The sequence below is a fragment of the Mangifera indica genome, chromosome 7 (genome assembly GCF_011075055.1).
Source record: "Mangifera indica cultivar Alphonso chromosome 7, CATAS_Mindica_2.1, whole genome shotgun sequence".
NCBI classification, from domain to species: Eukaryota; Viridiplantae; Streptophyta; class Magnoliopsida; order Sapindales; family Anacardiaceae; genus Mangifera; species Mangifera indica.
In genome coordinates this window covers 16,574,980-16,600,145 of record NC_058143.1, presented here as the reverse complement: position 1 = coordinate 16,600,145, position 25,166 = coordinate 16,574,980, and the positions used below count along the sequence as shown (strand labels likewise).

The following is a 25,166-nucleotide window of genomic DNA, read 5'->3' as shown; positions in this document are numbered from 1 at the left end:
TATAAGTTTAAGTCTAAAATCAAATTTTTATTTTAAAATATTTAATAAGAATAAATAATAATAGAATTAATATTATCATGATAATATCGAATTATCTTATCATAATAGAAATGGTAATCAAAATTACTGAAAGATTATCACGTAATTATAGGTTATCGAGATTATCCCAAATTAAATGTCTAGGTAATCTATTTCATAGAAACGATGATAAGGGTGAGGAAGAAAGTTAAATTCCTAAAGCTTTATAATAAATTAGCCTTGACAATTTGTGTCTTTGATTGTGTTCATGCCATATCAAAATATTTCCATTTCCATCCTTTCGAATTAAAATTATCTTAAAATATTTCAATTCTTAGATAACCCAAATTATGAATGGATTGACATATCGTAACCTAAATTAACACGAACTATATTACAAGAATTGTTTGATCTAATTATTTCTTTTTTGCCAACGAGCGGTACCATCATACCACCAACCAAAAATTAAAAAAATAGAAACTTAAGATACTTTTAAACACAGTAACTTACATGTACAAAGAAGAAAGTAAAAATAGAAGAAACTTTGATATTATAGTCAGTTATCAGTCAACTCAACTCACAATTATTCTTAGTCTCTCCTCAATTTGTGCAGCATACTGATCTACATTAGCTTTGAGCTTCTCTAAATTAAGACAGATTTTTCGTAGAGCTTTTTCGGGGGCCTAATTATGATCCAAATTAGATTTTGTGTAAAAAAAAAATTTAACTCTAACTTGATTAATTAACGGGTCATATTAAAATTTGTCCGGCAAATTTTGTTCAAGGTATGAGTCCAACAATAATATATAGGGGTTTTGAAGCTACTGAAGCTTAGAATAAAAACTATTACAGCACATGAAAGTCTCTATTCTAGTCTCCGGAATCATGCACATGAAGCCAAACGTTTTCCACTTTTATTTATCATATCAACTTCATTTTCCACTATTGTTCAAGGGTTGGTTTCCCCTTTGACATCGAAAAGAGACTGACTATTATGAGCTTCCATTTTGTCTGAAAAAGAAATTTACAACTTGTAAATTAAAGTTAAAGACAACCCATATGAGTACCCATGCTGTTGAAACAAACACAGCAAGATGAAGCTTTAACTCAGTGGCCCATCTGCAGAAATTTCATCTTCACCACAAAATTTAAATTCTTATATGTTAAGGTGAATCTTAATTTCCTTCATGAACATGCTATCTGCATAAACTTAATTTTTTTTATGCATATGCGATGCAAGAAAGAAAAGATTTGACAGCCTGAATATTGCCCACCTTCCAGCGTACAACATTAAAACTACAACTGTATATTTGTCCAATTCCTGCCTCTGGAATTTTTTTTCATCTCTTAACCCTGCAACCTCTTATTTAGGCATCACATTTACCAAGATAGTCAAACACATGGGTCATTTATCCCTCCTGGGTTCCACTCCATTTGCCCATTCCTTCTTGTTCTCATTTCAGTCTTAGCTTCTAGACTTCGCTTGCACTCTTTTTTTTATACTTTACTATCATATATGCAATGCACACTAACGTTAGCTTACATATGCTTTGTTACGGCTCAAGGATGTGGCAGGGGCTTAAACAGACATAGTGATGGGCGTGCTAATGAGTGAGTATGCGTAGTTGTTAGTTCTATGGATGTGTTATTGCTTATTAGGAGCGCTTTAAACACAGGTTATGCGCAATGTGGTCAGGGGTGTAGTAAAAGGGGACTAGCTCATCCTTACATAAACTACTTAGGAGCTGGAGTTATTCCCTTGATGAGTTCAAAACAGCGTGAGACTAATGAGCTTGACATATAATGTGAGTTTGCACAAACTGTTTAGGAGCTAAAGCTTCTTCCCTAATGAGTTCAAGATAGGGCTAGACTAATGACCCTACTATATAACATGAGTGCTTGCAAGGCTGATCTTTGAGAATGCAGAATCCGGATGTCACGCGGGTAGGTCAAAAAGTTAGCCTTTCATAGTTTGCATGCATTATTCATTTTATTTCAGACACGCAACTTCAGTTCAGGTTTTCAAACCTTCATTCTGCAAGAAGCAAAACCATTTCCATATTTTAATATATAGTCCATATTGTTGTGAATTCTTGGAAATATATAATTTGTCCCCTCTAATAAAAAATATTTGAAATAACTTATCATTCATGCAACGACGCAAAAGATATGTTATGATATATGGTTTAATGTAAAGCTTAAGCCTTGGATGAAAGAAAAAATATATTATTTTTTCACATCTTCACAAAAATTCTTATCCCACATGGGCTAATCCAATTTCAACTACTCATAGACTAATACATACAAAATCTAACAGAAACATATTTCTTATAGAAATTGTATTTTTTTTTAATAAATAAAATTTTTTAATCTTTGATAAATATAACAGAGACTTTATATTCAAGTCTTCTACTTAAATGTTCCAATGTTTCATTAATTTTTTTTTTTTAGAAAATTGTATTATTATTCCTTGTGTTATTTGCAATCCTATTATGATATATTTTCTTGAAAAATGAAAAGATATCAAATTCAGAAAATTAAGAAACGTGAGAAAATTATATAGCCTTAGGGTAATTATTTCATGTGCATGCACATTAACCAAATTTATAGAGTCTAGCAACTTGAGCTAGCTAAGATATGGACGGACCAAACCTACGTTTAGTTTAACTGCAAGTGGAGTATGTCGTGCCCGGACACGAGTCTTCCTGGAAAAAATAACTGATTTCACCGGCCTATGCATTATTTTAATCTAGACATTATACTTATAATCAAATGATATTATGTATATCTAATTTTTAATATATAAATATATATATAGATATAGATATAGATATAGATATATTATTATGTAATTCAATATTATTGTATTATTAATTTAAAATTATTCAATAATATTATAATATATCTATATATATATATATATATATATATATATGTTAAAAAATATAGACACATAGATTTAGGGTTTACATGTGTCTAACAAAGAAAGGCTGTTAATTTCTGGGCATCTTTTCACATAATACCTAAATTATCAGACTCCGTGATGCACTTATAAAAAGGTCAGATGGATTTATGTCCATTGCCACAGCCCAATAAATTGACCAAAATTTCAGCGTAATTTTTGTTTTATTATAAACGTTAGGTATAAATTGTGAATTATCTGAGAAAACTAAGCACTTTACATAGAAATAATATGCATGACTAATGCATGCTTTCTACTTATATAATGTATTTATCTCAGCCATTTAATAAATATATAATATGATTTTGATGATTTCAGTTTGGGTAACAAACTTCATTAATGGTCATAAAGATTTAACAAAATCAAATTTATATGAGAAAAAGATATAAAATATTGATAGGTAGGGTTGGATTTGAATCTCAGCACAAACGAGTTCAGCTCAAATGAGTTCAAGCTCGAATTTAAAAATTCAATATTTTCAAACTCGAGTTTTAGAGTATTCAACTCATTAAGTTAGAAGTTTAAAATTTTTTATATAAAATAACTTTGTTTTAATCAATATATATTAAAACAACGTTGTTCTAATAATAAATTAGCTAAAAACTTGATTCAAATTTAAATTCGAAATGAGCTTAAGCTCAAATGGCTCGAATCCAACCCTTTCGTTTAGGATAACGCACTGACTAGAATATACTCAATCGCTCGGAAAATTACCTGTAACCCCACTTGTCCCCTTAGTATATGAGGCTTAGTGAAAATTACTGTAACCCATTACGTTTAGTAATATTTTTAGTGGCCTCTTAACATGTTATGCATAGTCGAGCTTTTTAAAACCCCATCACATCATCCTAGGTGAAAATTACATAAAACCTCCGCCTTCACTAGTTTCAGCTCAACTTAGTAAAAATTTGAATCATCCGCTTTTAATTTGCGTACTAAACTCATTGTTTAGAATTTTTTTAACCCACCATGTATTAAATCCATATTTTATATATTTTTAGTATTAAACACATATTTTTATATTTTTTTAACGAAGTTTTTAAAGTACAGAAATATATATTATATTTTTAATTAATTACCATAATCTTATAATTATATAAAACAAAAAATCTGATTTTTTGTCATTCAAATCTCTAATCTCTCTTAACAGTTTTTGTTGATAATAAAATCTTAATGATATATTATGTTATATTAAGTTTATTAGTCAATTAGATATTTTACAATTGAATTGTTAACTAAAAAAATTTATGAAAAATATTAAAATTATAATTGATATTATTGTATTTTTATAAATATATTATTGATAGTGTACAATATTAAACTTATATATACATATTCTATATCCGAAGTTTATGATTTTTTTTATAAACATATTTTTCACCGCTTACCATATTATACCCATAAAATTTTTTTTTTTCTTATTCTCATATTTACTAAGGTTTTGGACCATTAGTGTAATGCACTAATCGGATAAAATACACTAACTACAAAAACTAGTAAGCAAATTTAAGCTCTTGCTCAGATTGCCTTATATTCGATTATGACCCTATTCAATTACAATCTTATTCACGTTTAGCTCAACAACACAACAATCTATTACATCAAAATAAACACTCAACTTCGTTACAACCCATACAAATACATATCAATTAACTTAGAATTTTGATTAAATTTGTACAATGTATGCAAGAAATTGTTTGTACTGATATTATTCCCATTTTGAGCACTGAAAATCATTTCAAATATTCTAGATCCATTTTGTCACGATAACAACAGCTACTGCAAATAACGGCGTCGAAGAACAACTTCACCAGATGTGAGGAAGATGACGACGAAGATAATGAATCAATGCTTTTGCGTTTAATTAATACCAGAGGAGGAGGGGGTGCGGGGGTGTGGTGGGGGGTGGTTATTGTTATTAACCCATAAAACCTTTCTGATGCAGAACAAAGTGGATGAGGCTAATTTCAAAAACAAATAACCATTTCTTGTCTCACAGTTTAATGACACAATCCAGAGGTTCAAATGTCTTTGCAATGAAAATATTTTAATACAAAACAATGTGCTAAAGCAAATCTATAAAAGTCAAAGGCAGGAAATGAGCGAAAATTATCACCAATTTTGAGCATAGTCTTCTAATAAAATGAACATATACATACAGTACCAAAATTTCACTTCGTTGGAAGTACCTTGACGCTGTGTTGCCCAGGATATTGCACCTTCTAACCATTCAGTCACTTGGTGGAAAGCATCTCATCTATTTGGCCATCCTGGTTATACATCTCCACAAGTTTCTTCGCATATGAAGGCATGTGCTGGTCAGCTCTGCATGCATTGAGAATGTAATTTTTTATAACATACCAATGCTTTCATATATGTTATGGTAGCTACTAAAAATTACAATGCACCTTTGTTTTCCCCAAGTGCGGTTTACATGCAAATAGTTCCGGATGGTATGATAATCAAGTGAATAACGGGCAAATTCCAATCCTTTTGGACCAATCTAAACCACAAAAAGGCAAGTGTATAAGAGTATATATTGGTTTGCTTTTACTACCATAAATTTTGAACAAGAAACTTTACCAGGTTTAGTAAAAAAGCTATCAAATTTCCAACAAATTTTGGGGCAGGTTGAGAAGGTCCCTTCCCTGAATAAATTAAAGAGAAAATATGAGCATCTTATTTAACTATGGAAACTAAAAAGAGACTTGAATGAATATTTAATTTTATTTTCAAACAATGAACATTTAGATTTAGGATGAAGAAATGAGTAAGTGCTCGAAAGGGATGAGTCAAATATAAAGCAGAAGTCCAAAAGATTTTCATTAATAACTATGAAGAAGAAGCCATTCACACCCATCTTAGCATTATCATCTGCCTTAACAGTCTCCATAACAAATGGGCGTCGGTTACCCTGAAACAAAAAATTGTTATCTCAAATTTAGATATTCTAGTTTAGTAAGTTCCTAATGCAGCGAGAGCAAGACATAGCAAAGGCTTTACACTACTGGTTGTTGGAATAATCTCCAAAAGGTTTTCTACCAAACTCAGCATTTCCTTTCCACGTTCATTTCTGCAATTTTGAACAATGAAGAAAGAATATCATAGTTTTTAGTTTTCATAAAAAGAATGATGTAACTAGAATCAGAAAGCTGTCACTTGTAAAGAGGTCAATTAAGAATAATAAGCTGCACCAGACTTTAAATCTCAGCAATATACCTAACAGTGACATACTGTGGATGTTGTGTCATGCTGACTCCTGGATATTTTGGAACACCCATGTATCCAACTACCAGATCCTGAATTTGGTCAGACATAAGACAGCATCCCCTCAGATTAGGACAAACTACTAAAAGGTTAGTGAATTGGTTAATTTTGTTTGGATAAATTTTAACTGATTATATATAAGCAAAGAGACATTTTACATTTCATATGAATTGGTTGAACATTATAAATTTGTACTTATAACCATGAATGTCAAAAGTACATTTTTAATGTCATGTGAACATATAAGTGTTCAATTTGTCCTCAGGCATCACCCAAGTGATCAACAAAAATCTAGAACTATCACCAAATCTTGTCAAGAGTGTAAGATTATAGTTATATTCTAATCCTGTCTGAATCCACTTTGACTTTGAAGTACCTTAAGTTACTAGGAATAAGACTTTCAAAAAACTTAATTAATCAGTGGAGCTTCTGACAAGTTAGAAAAAAATAGGAATACCAGAGCTCATTAACACCAAGAATCCCTATCTTCAACTTAAACAGTTTAAAAAAAAAGTGTTGCTGGTAGGGATTAACTAAAAAAACTTTCTAGCCTAATTTCTCAGTGGAAAAAGAAAGATTACTAACATGCCAATATATGAAAGCTCCAAAGCTGTAGGTGAATGATTGAGTGATTACACTATCTCACCATAAAAGGGAAATTAAGCAAGTGAATGCAAGTAACAGAAGCTATATAGTTTCCCAATAGTAAATAACAACTTACCGCTAAAGCATTTGTGTAGTCGAAACAGCTGTTGATATACACCAGACATAAAAACATTAAAAAAAATAGCCAAACATCATGAACAATCTTCATCTTAATAAACAAACATAATAAAAAATACAAAATCATCACCAAAAGAAAAAATCTTGCAAAATTAATTAAGGGCAATGTTATGCGGAACCACTTTTGTATACACAAATGGGTACATACATGATGTGTCATCATATGATTGAATGTGACTTTATCGTTAATTCAAAATCATTTAATTACATGATGACACATCATGTATATCAACTTGTGTATTAAAAAATAAGTACGCATAGTTTTATTGATCAATTAATAGGAAATTCACCAAATGAGGAATGAGAATATTGCATGACAGGCAGAGAATGCAAAACTACCACAAGTTCTATTGTGCTTATTCAAAATTTTTCTCTTTCTTTGTCCCTTTGTTTTTGCTTCCACAAGAAGAAATTGGTCCACTTTTGCCACTAAATCTTGCAGAATGATGAAAACAGATGAGTATGGAATTATGTACAGTACATTTATTTTCTTGAAAAAGTGTAATAAGATTTGACAGTAATACATGAACATCTAAATATATATGCTAAAATTTAAATCATTGAAATTTTATGTAGTCGTAAGACAATATAATTTTATCACAAAAGCCAAGTTAAAACTTAAGTTAATGAATTATCGTTATGATTCATGACCTGAATTATAATTTGAAGCAAAGTTCTAAGCATGTGGAAAAAACAAGAAATTACCTATAGCAAGAAGGAGCAATAACATCAACTAAATCATTTGCTGGTAGACAGAAATAAGGAACCTGTTTTAGTAAAGATTTGAAAGTGGATGAAGCAACAAAAATTCTGGGCCCAAAACCAAACTGGAAGTGCAGTGACTATGTTACCTCTTCAATGTGGCCATCTAAGTGCTTCAAGTGGACCTAGCAAAGTACAACAAACTATCTAGCATTAGTTCGCATGAGAAAAAATTTAAATGACTGCAGATTGACAATTGCAAAAAAGAAAAATAATAAAACCTCTTAATATTATAAATATTTAAGCAATCAACAATTACTTATTACATTGTTGCACTAAAAGACATGATAGAGTAATGCATGGTTCAAGAGAGGAGAAAAAACTAGTCATGCTTATAATATGTTATTCACATTTGAAAATATTTTCTATTAAAGTTTGAATTGTTTTCTTTCTCCTTTGAGTGGCAACATGGCTTGAAACATTGCCATTGTTTTGCTGCTCTATATATTAATTCAGTTACCTAAATATTCATAAGCGATAAGTTAAACACAAAGAGAATGAGAGGATTATTCAGAACAAACCTTGTAATCCTGCATAAACTCATAATGAAGAACTGTTTCTGGTTCATTACTTGCAGCCTTTAGAAACTTATCTAGCCCTTCTCGAGTTCCATTGTCCACTATTGCAAACATTGTTGACAATGATTTGATGATTTGTCAGTAAGGTAGCTAAATCTTAAAGCCACATATTATTTATTTCAGCAATATAAGAGCTGTGTAAAAAGCATCCCTTTTCTAGCCAACTGACCCACTAGGACAGGAGGATTTAAAAATCTATTTAAAGCATTTCAAAGAGTAGATAATTGCACGTGTAAGGATAAATTAAAAGGGTATTAACATTTAAAAATCTTCAATATTTTCATTTCCAAATAAAAGAAATCTAATGAGGTAAGCCTTCAATGGGCAAGTTTATACATCAAATCCATTTAGAGGATTTGTGAATTGGACAGAACATTACCACAATTGGTGCCCAAGACATAAAGCTTTTCCAAATTCAAATGGTGCTCCACAGATCTTAGTGCTGCAGTTTAAGAAATTACTCTGCATTACAATAGTACAAATCACAACAAAGAAAATGACTGAGCATAAGAATTTAAAAAAAAAAAAAGGAAGAAATCAACTAAACCTTGCACTTGGCAACCCACTCCACAAAAGAGTAGACGCTTTACACCTGCAGCCTGTTGTGTGGAATAACTCGATGTTGTATTACTATTGAAATGGTTTTTGCAAACACTAATGCATGTAAATGCACATAGAACAAGCATGAATATGAGTGAATGAATTCTTCCCATAACATATACAGTCAAATTTATGAAAGCTGTCAATCACAAATATGTTATATTGGTCAGGCTATACTTTATATTGATACAAAATTCTAATTCTTTACTTGCTTATTCCAGCCAATGCAACTAGTGGATGGTGGATACCTGCACTCTAAATGGTTATCCATATTTTCCTTAAATGGTATTAAAAGGAAGGGGAAAGCCTGCCCTGTGTTTCAGTCACCACATAAGCCTGACTTCCAGGGCATTAATAAATTTGAAATCTTTCAAACCTAGTTTATCTGCAAAACCCAGGTACATCAACTCTAGGTGTCTAACCTACTAAGTAATATAAATGAGACCTAAATGCACATACTTTGTAAATATATAACAAAATATGCTTTCAGACTATCTAAGTCTAGTGTAAGGACTTTGGTTTTAACTGCATCTCCAATTCTCCATTGCCAGCTTATCTGGAAAAAATCAGGAACATTTTCCTATTGTGGTATTTGCAAATGCCAGACATGCAAAATTTCTCTACTTCCACAAAAAGCTCAGACAATCAATTGCCCTGCATACTACACTCCAGTACAACTTTAACATCTTTAATACAACAGTAATCTGACCTTACTGGTCTACCGAGAGTATGTTCTTAAAGTGAAAAACGAAGGAAGAGGAGATTTAATAAACGAACCTCCACTAAGGCAAGGGTATTGAGATTAGGAGATAATGTTGGCTTGACACCTTTAGCAGCCAGAACTTCTTCTGGGGTCCTATTGGAAATGAAAAGTAAATAAAAAGAAACACAGAAAATATCCAGACGAAAATTCCCCATCAGAGAAGTTCAAATGTTGAACCAATCTACATTAAATGAAAAAGTAAAGTGGCAAACCTCGCTAAAACAGGCCTTGGGCTAAGTCTGTCATCTGGATCACTGCAAAAACGAATTACAAAGACGATGAAACTTCACAAATTAAACTATTCACATTAAGAGCTAAAGATTTGTGCCCTTACCTCTGTACACAAACTACGGCCTCAACCATGCCTGTTCTGAGCATCTCCATTGCGATAGTTGTAACTATCCCAGTCCACTGGGCACCTGCAGCTGAAGCAAGTCAAAAGAAGATACAATTCAAATAACAGGCACTCAAACTATTCTAAAAGATTGAGAAAACACCTTGAATTGGATTAGTTTTACGTGCATACAGAACTTGATCGTATACACCTAAGTAAGTCTCATCTAAGGAATCTATTTTTCTCCCTCTACCATGAACAACGGGTTCCAACGCCTGAATGAGAAAATGCATTAGCAAAGTGATAATTTTTAGTAAAAAGAAAGAAAAGAAAAAGAAGGCTTACTTCAATTTTAGACATGCCGTCTCCCAAGAAAGCACAGGCATTCTTCACATGGGCAATGTAGTAAGTATCACAGAGCCCGCATCGACTGCTCCATGCGTATATATAATAAACAAATAAACTTATTAATGAAAACAAAGGTTAGATGGAATGATAAATGAAAAGTTTAGAACCTGCAATGATCTTTGGCAGGATAAGTGCCACCGGGAGGAATGGGCTTGGAGCGTTTCCTCCAGTCTTCTCTCGGCTGCTTTGAGGGAGATGAAGAACAACAAACGGTACCAAGGGGAGAGAAATTAGAAATGAAAGATGTCATGGTGATTGGTGAAGAAACTCAAGTTTGAAGAATGGCTTCATTTGCACCACATCTTTTATATATACAAGATAACGTCTGAAGGATTTTTCTTTTCTTTTTTTTTTTAAAGCAACAACTTAATCAGTAAGTCGGGAGTCTTGAATTAGTATGCTTATATTTGACATCTCATTTCTTTTTTTATCAGAAGTACACTTAAATCAGTAGTAATTTTATTATCTTGTGACTTTAAAAAATTGAGAAAAAAACTTTTATAAACCTTATTTTAATATTTTATACATGATATTCAAATTTTCTACAATTTTGAGATATATGCAATGATTTCACTGTTGACTCAAACTTCTTCGTTATGTCGTTAATCGTAGCCAATCTCTTAGTACTGGTAAAGATGTTTAAGAAATTTGTCATGTTCGACTGTGGCATAGAGGACATAGAGATTTCATCGATAACATTCTTCTCAAGGTTGATGGTGGGGTTGGTGAAAAACACATGGACCAACTCGCTGGCAAAGATTTTATGGAGCTTTTCAATGTTGGCGTTGGTGGAGTCAAGAGTGTTGTTCGGTTTGGTCAGGGCAGTAAGGCTGGTAGTGTAACTTCCCACCATTGTGTCTGACTATTGATGTCGAACAAGCTGTAACGCAAGGGAAAAATTTTGAGGATGAATGAGTTTGTCAGGAAGGTAGATTGTAGGATTGATAGTGTGGGGATGACTTGCTGAGATAAGGGGGTCATGGCTCACGGGAACAAATATCAAAGCGGTGTATTGCCGAATGTAGTGGACAAATGAGTTTGGAAACAAATACCATTGAAATGCAAAAATCATTCTTCAAATTTCAAGGGCTTAAGCCCTAAAGTTCGACAACAAAAATTTGGGCAAAGAAACAAATGCACACTACAATCTATCTGTGTCTCTATACCACCAGCTGATTTTTCTCTACACATCTGACAAAGTTCCCTTTAAAATTTAAAACATGACACGTTCTTGGCCACAAGGGACTGTCTTTATTGTTTTCTTGAAAAAGTAATGACAACAGGAATTTCAAATCAATGGGAAGCCCTATCAAGACAAGCTCACTTTTCTTCCATTTTAGAAAAAAAAGAATTTGGTTGTATAAACTACTCACTTTTTACAAATTACGGCCTCCTTCGAATTGCCAAAACATGGTAGGGTAATGAGAACTAGAGGCAAGAGTTGACAAACTATCTGGACACGTATCAAAGAAGCTTGCTGGTTCTTCGTCTTGATGGTCCACCAGGGAAGAGCTTCATAATCCATCCCAAGACCCTTTCTACAACCTGATGGGAATAATAAAAACAAGAGTGTTCTAATAAGAAAAAACCATATGTTGAAAATGAATTCAATCTCTAACACATTGAATCTGAAAACTTGTCTATGGCCCAACATCAACCAGAAAAGAGATGTTTGCATTTCTAGATAGACATCTATGGGTTACTATGTGTGATGAAAAAAAGAAAGCACCTCATCTCCCTCATCTGCATAAGGAGTATTGTCATGCACAATGTGAGACTCAGGTTGTCTGATAGAAGTATTCGCATTGGTCATACTTTGAGCAGTCAGAAGCTCTAGTCTTTGAGTTTGAGCTTCAAGTTTTCGAGACAACTCCTCATTCAAATCCTTCAAACATTAAAAACAAATGAGGAAAGAATCACAATAAGATACAATACAAATATGAGACAATTAGTCATTGGAAAAAACTAGCCTTTATCACGTTTGTGAAATCCTCTAATTAATTAATTATCGGAAAAAAAGAAGTCAACAAAAGTGTAACTCATTTGTGAAAGTTCAAGATGGGACAATAATTAGCTCAAAATCTTGGAAGAAAATATGCATTTAACTGCCTCAATCAAAATCAAGGTGAACACAGATAAAAACTGATTATAATGGTCAGTCCAAAAGTTGCACCCTAGGTGGTTCCTTGCCCCTAGCAACTTTTCTTTCCATTGAGTACATGGCCAATTTGAGCCCAACAAATCAAGGAAAATGAAAGGAGTATAACACAAGTAGTCAAGAGATATTATCTGATAATAAGCCTACACCAAGATATTATTCCAGAATATGATTTAAGGTTACCTCCATCTAAATATCGTGATGATCATGAACTTCTAAGTAACTATAAATATCTTCGAATTCTAATCTTTCATATATTAACTTACATTATTCTGGCATCCAAATATGTACTGTATATGCCTGAACCTAATGACAAGCATTCTAAAGCATAGCTATGTTCACCTGGACTATAATGTTGACTAAAATCACGATACGACCAAGGCTTCAAGATTTTAACAGGTTAAAAAATAAATAAACTATGACAGAAATCACAACATTCAAATTAAATTTTCTTTGAGGAGCCTAAAAGAAAGTTGTTAACAACTTGAAACACAAAAGTGCTAACAGCACAATATATAATTTGGTACATGTTAAAAGTACCTTCAACTTAGAACTTTGAGATAACTCAGATGATAAAGCTTGCATCAACTCTTCCTTCTCCAACACTAACTGCAATGAGAAAAATCCATTTGAGATTTTAATTAGTAAACTTCAGTGATCTACTTCAACTTCCACGAAAAATGATAACAAAATTCAGCAATCTACTTCAACTTCCACAAAACATGATAACAAAATGAAAAAATCAGGTGAAAAAACTGGAAACAGTAATGATCAACAAGAATATAATTTACAGACATTAAAACAATTGTTACCTCAGAAATTAGTGCATTGATATTCTGTATCATTCTCATCTGATCAGATGGAATATTGACAGCTAAAACTTCAAGTTCTAATTGCCCATTTTCAGGTAGCAACAATGAACTGGACATACCAGTTCCAGTATGAGAAACAGCATCATGCATCTCCCATTTGGAGTGGTCCACAGCGGTATCTGCATTTCCCACATAAAAAAAAAAAAAAGAAAAAAAGAAATTAGTTTAGCACCCAGCAGATAAACAAAAAGAAATAAACAAATAAAATAACACCTTAGAAGTAAACCAACTCATAAGGAAAAGATCATACAAAATGAGGAAAGATAAGCCATAACCGAAAAGGTTTGTTGGAAAACAAAAAGTTGTAGCAAAGCTTGGATCAAACAAAGGAGGGTTGGACTAGAAAGGTGGGAGGCAAGGGCAGGCAAATCGATTCCGCGAAGATGATCCAGTGTTGGGAAGTGCCCAAAAATGAGGAACATGGCCGGAAGATGATAAATTATGGCTGAGTCATAAACTGGACAAAGCTTAAAGGGAAGAGAAGGTAAAAATAAATAAAAATTAGATTTTTGGGTAGCTTATCTATGATAGCCTTAAGGCTGATTATAGAGGTTTCTGATGACTCTAATGGCCAAAATTGGGAGGCCTCAACTCCTCAAATTGTTAGGCTATCCTAATGTAATCATTTTTTATCAATGAAATGTTTTTGTCTATTAATGTGTTTTGTTCCTTGTCGTATTTGGTGGAATAATAGGTAGGTTCCTCATTGAATGGTATCAGATAGGTGAGATCTGACAAGGGAGAAGGAAATTCAACAAGATATGGTGCTGGAAAGAAAAGTCGTCACTAGAAAAGTTTGTCAGAAAACAAAATGTCGCAACAAAGCTTGGATCAAGCAAAGGAGGGTTGGATTGGAAAGGTGGAAGGCAAGGGAAGGCGAATTGATGCCAAGAAGATGACCCAGAGCTAAGAAGTGGTTGAAAATGGGGAAGATGGCCAGAAAATGGTGAATTGGGGCTTGGTGGAAATCATGTTGCAAAGTGGAAGAAGCATCAAAGAAAAGAAGAGAAAGAAAAAACTTAAAAAAAAAAGAAAAAAAATCTGGATAAAACTATTCAGGACACTAAAAAAAGGATAAGGTGCTTATTTAAAGGGTGGGTAATACTAGGATTAGGATAGATTAAGATAACAATTGAAATTAAACAATTAGGATAATATTTGAATCATCAAAATAACGGAATTGAATAATATTTGAATAATGAAAGATTAGGAAATGATTGAATTAATTATAGGGAATTATGAATTTTCATAGAGTTTGAATTGGAATAAAATATTAAATATGAGAAGAACAAAAGGGGCAGTGGCGGTAAGGAAAAAGGGAAGAAAAAAATTGGAATTTTGACAGCTTACCTGGGGCAGCCTTAGGGATGCTTAGGGAGGTTTCTGACAGTTTGGATAGCTGGAATTGGAAGGCATCAACTCCTCGAGTTGTCAGTTTATTCTATTGTAATCCCCTTTTATTAATAAACTGTTTTTGATTGTTAATTTGTTGTGTTGTTTGCCGTTTTTGGTGGAATAATTGGCTGGTTCCCCATCAATTCTAAATTTTATTACAGGAAATCCATTCCACTTTTGCAGTGCATTGCAACAAAAAATAAAAAGAAGATACAGCTAGCACATCTGATGTTAAAACCTACATGACTGGGTGCAAAGTATATCATGCATGGCACTAAATCTCCACATTGAAAAAGGAAGATGATTAAACCAAAATGATCTTGTTAAGTTGATTTGTCCCATACAAGCAAACTTGTTGATTAAACCCAATGTTGATATTTAAAGACATAGAAATAAGAAAACTAAGCAACCGTTACCTAGATCTTCAGTGGAAGTTGATATATCTTTCCTACTGGTAGAATTCTTATTAAGATCAATAGATTTCCCACTACTAGAAGCTTTCCGAAGCTTAGATTGCAACAACTTCTTCTCTGTGTAATACAAATTAAAATGAGAAAATAAGCAAATAATTCTAAGCAGACATTAAGTATCATACTGATTCAATATTAGCATCCTCACCCTCTTGAAAAGCATCAATAGTTGACTGCAAATCCTGCCGCTCTTTCTCCAGGCTAGACATTTTCCTTCTGCAAGATTCAATGGAAATAAAATGACCTGTTGTAATAAGATAACTTGCTCTAGATTCTGGAAATTAGCATTTTCAAGAATCACATCATATACATCGCAAATTAAGAAAAGATGAAAACAAAGCACCCAAAATAAATAATTCAAAACAAGGAAAAAAACAAAAAAATGAATGCAGAAGTTGGTTTAAATCCTTAAAAAAGAATGGAAAAGACATATACTAGATTCTGGACATATAGTATTCTCCATAGCAGACCTTCAGGAAGACAAATCCTAAAAATTTACACTAGGCAAGTTCAAATCATATATCTTCAATTTGCACTGTTATTCATGTTTTCTCTCTCATTTTTTTTAGATTTGTCACAGGAAGCATGAAAGTGTCAATAAGAATGCACGATCAGCTAAAAAGGTCTCTAAATCATATCAGTATCAAACAGCTCCTCAAAATACTAGGCATCTTGGTCACTTAAGAAAGAATAAAATAATTGATGTGTGTATGAAATACACACAAATAGCGTTATAATAGTATAGTTTTAAAGTGAATTTTGGTCAATTTTGTCAAATTCTTTAAGTTTTATTTAATCTTGATGGCTTTATCTTATTTTGTTCTTTGAATTATATTTGTAGATGATTTGGAGTCATTCAAACCCCTTTTAAAGTGAAAATGGAAGCTTAAAGAAGCAAATGAGAAGGGTTTACATCAAGAGGCAGAGAGTAATTATGGGCAGTCTTATGGTCATAATTGGTGCCCATAATTACTGGGCGTAAATAAAAGAAAAAAAAAAAAGAGAAAACAGAAAATAGGGTTAAGTGACAAGTATAAAAAGAAAATTACGTCTTCTCCAATGGGAGGAACCAAATATACAGCAGCTCAAAGGATTTTTAGAGAGAGAAAACTTCAAGAAACAAGTAGAAGAGGGAAGATCCAAGATTAAAGATAGAAGACCTAAGAGAATCAAGATTTGAAGACCTTAGAGTTTTTCTTATCTCTCTTATTATCTTCTTTTATTGATTCAAAATGTCTCTCTCTCCAACTTTATCTTGTAATTTGAACTTTATAGCCATGAATAGCTAATTTCCTTTGCTAGGGTTTATGATGAATCTATAAATTCTCAAGGATTATGTAATGGGTTTTGATTTTTAATTAATGATGATAAATGTTTGATTTAGTAATTGTGATTTTAACTTCTTGCTTGGTGTTAGGGCCCAATGTCATGCTTGTTTGTAGATTGGAGTGTGATATTGAGAAATACATACCTAATTAGTTCATGCATTTGTTAAACCTAGGGTTTTATTTAGAGATAAATATAAATCTTTTGTGGGCAACTTGATTGTCATAGAAAGTAATGGGCTTTGATTAACAACATACCACGAAAGTAGGTAAGCTTTTAATCTTAAGACTCCTAATTAACCTTGAGAGAGGAATTGGGTAAAATAGAATAATCAATCATCAACAATTCATCTTATCATTGATTTTAATTGGATTCGTTACTGATTTTTGAGTAATTGATAGTGTAATCATAAACCCTAGGCTTCTCTATAATTGGTATTTCACTTTTAATTTGCTAGGTAATTATTTTCCTTTGTTAATTTCGATTTAGTTAGTTGTTTTATTTTATTATTTTTGATTCAATCCCAATCCATAGCATTTCTATTTCTCTAGCTAATTTAAACTACAAAACAAGCTAGTATTCGACAACCAATCTCTGTGGGACCGACATCTTTCTATATTACTTGATTGACTCATATACTTGCGAGTCATGGGCAATAATCATAAAGAAGGAACACAAAATGCATTTCAATATTAAGTCTCTAAATACCAAGTGCAAGACATGAGCTGTCATTTAAAGCAAACATATAGAAGCTCTGAAGAGGATCCAGATTACCCATCTCAAACCCTATCATGGAATACCAGCACCAGTAATGGACCAGCTCAATAAACTGTGATAAAATTCCCACAATCTCAAATAAATTAGAGTTTAATACATTAACCCCCTATCATGAGGTTTCTGAAATAACAGATATCCCCCTACGGTAGGGTTTTAGGTGTTAAAATAAATGGACAGGGGTTATTCAGTAGATATTAAATAACTTATAATAGTACAAGTTTTAACAAATCACCAATGGTTCAATTACTTTATGAGGATTTTTGTTATTCCAGAATCTCAGACAAATTTTAGTTATTTCAGAAACCTCAAGATAATTTTTGTTATTACATCATACCTCAGGGGTCAATGTCTTTAACTCAAAAAATTATCATAACCTAACTCATACAAATATTAGTTACAGTATAGAATTATGTATTATGACCATCAAAGGTTGCAGAACCATTCTCTAATTTTCATGCTACTCATAGTATAACAATAATTATGATTACTAACAAATTCGGACAAGGCATTAGACAAAAATGCATGCATAAGGCACAGCTTCCGAACGCAAATACAACGTAGGACTAATAATAAGTTAATAGATGCATGAATGGTACGTTATCAAATCTTTATATTCAACAAAATTCTTTTAAAAGAAAAAAACATACTTGTGTGAAGAGATTTCAGATTGTGAGTTCTCCAACTGCCTCTCCAGCTTTAGCTCACTTGACCGGAGTCGGAGTGCCTAAAAAGATCATACAATGAACTGATATTTCAAGGAAAAACAAAAATGTATCCAATGCCAAAGACCACACATGCCAACTGTGTATATAATCAACAACAAAAAAATATATATTATTCTTATTAAAGCTTATGACCTTTTCTTCCAAACCAATTACTTCAGAAGCCAATATATTGGCACGCTCGTCTGCTGCATTACGTTCTAGTCGAGCATTTGCATATTCTTTTTTGACAGACTCAAGTTCAACCTGCAAAGATGAGATACTTTAAAATTTTGACAGAGAGGAAAAAAAAGAACAAGAAAAAAAAAAGAGATGAATATCATGACAAAATTTAGATAGTCCACCACCAGAAAACATAAGGAACTAGGTAAAACTAACACAACTATTACATAGGACAAACTTTGTAAAAGATCTATAACATAGCAACATAACCATATGCCATTTTTTAGTAAAAATGGTCCAAGCCAAAATGATATTCCTTCAATTCCTCTAAAGCCTCAAAACAGCACATTGGAGATCATGAAAGGCAAACCATTAATTAAGCTAATACTTTCACTAGCAGATGAAAGTTGTTCCAAGAAAACCTAACATCCCATCATTGATAATACTAAAAATCTTCGGTGCACACACATTGATCCATCAGGACTGCTATCTCAAATAGTCAAATTAATTTCTAGATCCCAAATTTCATTGAATGATTCACCAGAAAAGTAGGGCTCAACCAATTAACTTAACCATTAGCTCATCCATATATAATGTAAAATTCAGTACGAGATTACCAATATGACTGTATAGTTACTATCCGGATCCAAGCCCTAATAACTAAATATTGTTGCATATTCATTTCTTTCATTTAGTATAATCAATACCACCACAAATGAAAAGTTAGATAAAATTTAATTCAAATCTCAGGTAAAGAAAGTCTAACTCAGAAAATTTAAACATTGGAGAAAGAATTTTTTGTTCCTTATGTAGCAAGGGTAAGTACCCATTTAAAAGATGTCTCACATACTAAAGAGCTTTTGCCTGCGATAACTTAACAGGGAAGAAGTCGATGCAAAGTTAGATGACATAAATATCAATATTTTTAGAATATATCTATAATTCCATCATAAAATGGATTTTCAGCCTTCGAATTCATTATAGAAACCAGTACAAAGCAATCAATATGCAAACTGGTTTGCACACACAATATTCATTATAATTAGCGAACACAGAAAATGTACAAATATGTAAGTACATAATACAATGGCAAGTTAAGTGTACATAAAGATGAAAAAAACTACGGCTAAATAATAATAAAAACTAACCAGTTGGGCCTTGATCTCTTCCTGCAACTGCTCCATGTCAAATTTAAGTTGGTTGACAACACTTCTCTGGTTAATAACAAGCAAGTAATCATATAAATAGATTATATTAATAAATAAAAAAGACAGATGTGATACGTTCGAGCAAGATCAAGGATCTATCAGAAATTTCACAAAGCAGTAATGAACAGACACCAGTGCTCTGAATCCTAGGGTACTTATAGAAATTTTAATTTGTTAATTAGAAGTAAATTCTCCTTCCCTTGAACTTGGACACCCATTGTATCCTCAGTTTCCAAGACAACACATTCTAACCCTATCGTAAATTAATAAATTCAATACTATTCATGCAAAATAATGTAAAAGAACATGTAAGAAAGGAAATACTGTCAAATAACATTAGTATGAAAAGTAACATTAAAAGCTGCTATAAGTCCTATTAAGTCTAAATAGTCTGGAATCATTTTCCAGCAACATGAACAAAATGCAAAGTATTACAAAAATGCATAATAAAATTACCCACAGTAATTCTACCACTTTAAAAAAACACTGGAAGACAAACTGTGAACAGAGCCATCAGTACCATAGTTCAAAAGCCAACCTGTTGATTATAAGTATCAGTCAGCGATGAATTTTCACTAGCTAAGGATTCTGCTAAAGCTCGTGAAGCCTCAAGAGATCGTTGCAGAGAAAACTTTTCTTGTGTCAAATCTTCTATATGCTGCATGCAAGAAAGATAAAAATAATTCTGAGACAACAAGCTCATGAAACAAATTTGTTGAAGTGATCATGTTCCAAGAAAGGAAAAGTGCAAGGACCTATGCTACCTTTTGCCTAATACATAGAGATGTTTCAACACTCATAAAAAACCTCCCTAAATATTTAAATTTGTATGAAACCTCTCCTACAAATTTTCAAAAGCCAACAAAGAAATATTCCACACAGAGCTTCCCGTGTTTAAGCTTTTCCTTCAGGGAGATAGAGAAATTTTCCCCCAAAAGGATTCCCAACAGATACAATAAGAAAACTGTTCCACAAAGCATGAATAAATGAAAATCAAGGAGAAAATAAAACCGCTCTGATCATCAATGTGTCTAAAGCAGGAAGGCAGCCTCTGAGACTATTAGGCCTAAGGAAGCACATTAATTAGCTGACATGTATTAACTTGTATTTCTGCAGTCTTTCTAAAGAAACTAATTTCTTCAGTCCATGAAAACTGACAAGTGTGAATGGCTATATACCTCCAATTGAAAAAACTGTTGAATTTCAAATCAGGGGAGAAAAATTGATTATCATGGTTCTGTGATTTCCACTAAAAAAATAAACTGGTACAAAACATAGGTTGTCAGACACATTAATTAACATGAAGTACTATTATATATTGTCTTTACCAAAGAACAGAAAGCACTGAAAAGCCTATTTTTTAAACATTAAGTACACTAAAATAACTTCTGAATCCTAATGTCTAAAATGTTTTCAGAGAATGACAAAAAACACAATTTTTTTTTTTTTAAAGAACATGGAATCAAGTACAAAGTACCACCTTATGCAAGCCAGACATTTTCTGCGCATCTATTAACTAAAAAATTTTTAAAAAAAGCACAACGTCCCCGCCCATTTAATGCCACAGGATATTTTAAAGGAATATACAAATATTAAAGCTACTTGCAAGCATGTTACCCCAAAAAGAATAACAGCAGAAATTTGAATTTTTCTTTCAGATGTTAAGTATGATAGTGAAAGCACTACATGCACAAGGTGTGGGTACCTGCTCCAGTGAAGCAAAATCTTCATTCTGTTTGGATGAATAGAATCCATCTCTCATTTCCATGCTGCTTCCATTACTATGCAGCCTTGACATATCTGCTCCATTACTAGCAGAAACTGAAGAATTGCTTAGATAATCAAATGCACCTGATACATTAGGGACAATTGACTTTGAAAAAGGTCCACTAGTTTCAATCTTCATTGAGGGCTTCTGGACAACAGATGATCCCAGAACATCTGTGTTGTTTAATGGTGAACCATTAGACCAAAATGAATGCTTTTCTGGTTCAGTTCGTTGAAAAAGTGTCCCTGATGAAGATCTTGCAACATTAAGAGAATCAAGGAAAGATGGACGAGATTTTGTAGTAAATTCATTTGTGCCAGAATACATGGGCACGTGATCGGAGAAATTTCTGATATTAGAACTGTAACTTGAAGATTCAGATGTTCTAAATGGCACACTGTGCCCAATAGGCAAAGTACTGGTAGATGTACTGATCTTTTTTTCTCCCATATCAAAGATCGAAGGATTACTAAACAGTGAATCACCCTGCAACGTTTTCCCAACTTCAAGGGCAGACCCTCTCAGGCTGTTGGTAGGTTGAGTAGAGTCTAACATGCAGCCAATGTGTGCAAAGGAAGTCAGTCGCTTCCCCAAAGAAAGTTTTAAAGAATTAGAAAGAAACATGTGAATTTTGCTAGCTTAAATTAAAACGCTCTAAATACATTTTCAAAAATCACAACTTACCTTCAAAAGAAGATTGCAATGTGTGGCCATTACCAAGTGTGGTGACAATATTCTGAGGATTCATTTCAGTGGCAAAATCATGGGAAAAAATAGAATTGACAGCTGAAGAGATCTTCAAAGAACTTTCACTTTCTTTTAATTGCATTTCTTCTTTTCCTACAAAATTGGATTTAATAAAACTACTGCCATGATCTAGACTTTCTTGATGCTGTAGACGTAGAGCAAAATTCGGGTTATTATTAACACTTGTTGATTCAGCAGACTCTGAAGAAGCATCTATTTTAACTTTTTGATTGTCTGAATACGTGTGTGCTAGATCAGCAGAAGAAGATTTAAAATCATTGGCTGAAAAAGAAAAATTGTCATGTGCATCATTCAAAGATCCAAGTTGACTTTGCGGAGCTACTTCAATAGCTTTGTTGTCTTTGTTATTCATTACAGGAGAAGGTCTGGTGGTAGCTTTATCAGGTCCATAAGATGTACCAGCTCCATAAGAATCTGTGACTCGTACATTATCAGCTTCTAAGTGACAATTTTCTTGTTGGCCAACATCAGAAGCAAGAGGTTGGTAAACAGAAACAGTTTTCTTGGCTCGTTCTGCTGCCTTTTTCTTACGGAACTCCTCTAGCTGCAGAAGGAAAGAAAGAATATGCCAACTTCAAAAGATAATTAATTACAGTAAACTGCAGTAGAGGAAACACCTCTTGATGGCATGCAAATGCAGAGAAACATAATTAATATTCACTTAAACTTATGCTTCTCAAAGGAAATAAAAATTCTCTTTGACTGAAGAACTGGGGAAAGCTAAAAGAGAATAATCAGTGCCAAAATTGCAAAATTAGAAACCTACTACTGCATACTTAATTGGTATGACATTGAAGTATCAGACAACGTTTGTTTATAATTACTCTGCAACTTTAGCTTTTCTAGTGATTGTTTCCCATAACAATATCTAGCAATTGAAGCATAGTCGGAGTAAAAGACCTCATGATTGGTTACACGATAGTATGATCAGAAGGGTGACAATGACAATTACTCAAAACTATACCAATAAAAACAAAATTCCAAAAACCATGTCAAATATTACAAAACAATGTTAACCATAAGACTAATAATGCTCAGATAAATAATATAAAAGCTAATTACGATGATTTCATCATATGCAGAACAAGAATCAAAGCTGCACCAATATTAAATACTACTTGATAATCCCAAAAAGCACACAATTCAAGCCAATTTGAAGACAAAACCAACTAGATTTCCATATTTCGTGCAAAATTGATGGTACAACAATTAACAGAATCAATAGCCTCCTTTTTTAACATCATTACAACTTTAAAACAACAAAAATAAAACGCACCTTCCGCTTCCCGGCTTCCAAATGCTCTTGTTTACGCGATGTCGGCAGCACCTGAGCCGACGCCATTTGATCCAGAAGAAAGATATAACAGCTCAAAATATGATAAGAAGGAATCGAACGAAATTAAAAAAAATAAAACAATATAATGAAATAAAACCCTAGAAATTACAATAGGAATAAGATAGATTTGCAGTCAAAAAAATGAAACAAAAAAAAAAACGGCTCGCGCAGAAAATAATTTTAGACAAAGGTGGTTAAGGCCCCTGATCTGATCGGGGAGAGAACAGAGAGATTTGTGTGTGAAAAAATTATAAATATTTATTTAACTGAATTTGTAATAGTTGTTGTTGTGTGAGATCCCGGTTCTTGTCTGTCTCTTTTGTTTCTCCCCCAGTTTGAAAATTACAATTTTTACGTATTTATTAGTTGGATTCTGATTGTCTTATTTTATTTTAATTTTTGGCTTTTATAATTTATAAACTGGTGGTAGGGGCTGTTCTTGTTGGTGTCATAATTTTTTATGCATGTGAAACAGGAGTCCATGTTTGCTGAATCCAAAATCAACCCAACGTCTTTCTTTTTCTCATTAGGACGACCATCATCACAGCACTCCATATATACATTTATACGAAATTAAAAATAAATCAATTTTAACCCTAATTAAATAACATTTTATATTAATTTACAAAATTTTCCAATTTTTCTTTTGAAAGTTAAACAGTAATTTTTTCTCCGTATTACTACTAGATATGTAGGTAAATTTATTATTGCACCTTTTTTAAATACACCTTCAAAGTTTAAAATTATACAATTGGTATATTTTGCTTGATGAAATAAATGTCAAAACATTAATATTATATTATATTATATTATATATTATATGTTATAACTAAAAAACGATACGTATCAAAAGATATATCTAATTAATTGATACAATAAATATATCATACGATACGATATATATTCTATAATATAATACATATTATTGATACAGATCGATATACTTTTTTTAGAGAAAATGATCAATACATATTACTGATATGATATGTTATAGAAATGTATATAAAAAATCTTAAATTTTTAAAGATATTTGCGATATTTTTTAAAATAATAATGTGTTAATTAAATATTTTATTATTTTATTTTTTAAAAGTTATATCATATAATACAATATGATACTAAATATACGATACAAAAAATTAGATTTTTAATATAAAATAAAATACGCGACTCAACTACCATGAATCAAAATTTAAAAAAAAAAGTAATATTACACAAAACATTAATTTAAGTATTAATTTTTTACCTTTAATTTAAAATTATATTTTACCGAATTGACAACCTAGCAAAATTAGGACAAAAAAGTATTAATGAAACAATTTTTAAACTTTGAGGCTTCATTATGTGTATATATAATTTTGAAAACCTTAGGGACAGTTTAGGCATTCTTTCAAAGTTATAGGGTTACAAAGAAATTTAAGAAATTATCATAGACAAAGAGTCAATGTTATCTATCCCCTTAAGAATGATACAATGACAAAACTTCTTCGTAGCGCTTTCATAATATCAGAAATCTTCCCACCATTAAGCTTTAGGTATTAAAATAAAGGAGCAATTTGACAATATTTCTTGTGTCAAAGTAAATGTTAATGGTTCATTGGTTGCTCGTTAATTATTGAGAGATTTCTGATTTAAGAGTAATATTATATGTAAATATTTTAAATATATAAAATAGATATATAGATGATATGTTATTATATAATTAAATATTATTTTATTTTTAATAGAA

The 25,166-nt window shown here is 32.1% G+C and overlaps 2 protein-coding genes across 2 annotated transcripts; both read right to left on the bottom strand.

Annotated features, from left to right (window-relative positions):
• Window positions 1–4,942: 4,942 nt before the first annotated feature.
• LOC123219974 (7-hydroxymethyl chlorophyll a reductase, chloroplastic) lies at window positions 4,943–10,808 on the bottom strand. The gene is made up of 18 exons (XM_044641952.1): window positions 10,583–10,808; window positions 10,413–10,497; window positions 10,231–10,342; window positions 10,068–10,152; window positions 9,946–9,987; window positions 9,748–9,826; window positions 8,918–8,969; window positions 8,750–8,812; window positions 8,314–8,411; window positions 7,882–7,917; window positions 7,736–7,797; window positions 6,969–6,996; window positions 6,200–6,279; window positions 5,984–6,053; window positions 5,837–5,894; window positions 5,564–5,628; window positions 5,389–5,483; window positions 4,943–5,305 (listed from the first exon to the last, which is right to left on the bottom strand). The coding sequence occupies exons 1-18, from the start codon at window positions 10,723–10,725 to the stop codon at window positions 5,215–5,217; spliced, it is 1,344 nt and encodes a 447-aa protein (XP_044497887.1). The 5' UTR covers window positions 10,726–10,808; the 3' UTR covers window positions 4,943–5,214.
• A 721-nt stretch (window positions 10,809–11,529) lies between these two features.
• On the bottom strand, window positions 11,530–23,814 carry LOC123221092 (protein BLISTER-like). Its single transcript, XM_044643779.1, has 13 exons — window positions 23,378–23,814; window positions 22,018–22,645; window positions 21,271–21,881; window positions 20,104–20,223; window positions 19,506–19,571; window positions 18,331–18,441; window positions 18,121–18,197; window positions 15,519–15,586; window positions 15,317–15,430; window positions 13,446–13,624; window positions 13,174–13,242; window positions 12,205–12,360; window positions 11,530–12,020 (listed from the first exon to the last, which is right to left on the bottom strand). Exons 1-13 carry the CDS (start codon window positions 23,441–23,443, stop codon window positions 11,940–11,942), a joined length of 2,346 nt encoding a protein of 781 aa, XP_044499714.1. The 5' UTR covers window positions 23,444–23,814; the 3' UTR covers window positions 11,530–11,939.
• Window positions 23,815–25,166: the final 1,352 nt, after the last annotated feature.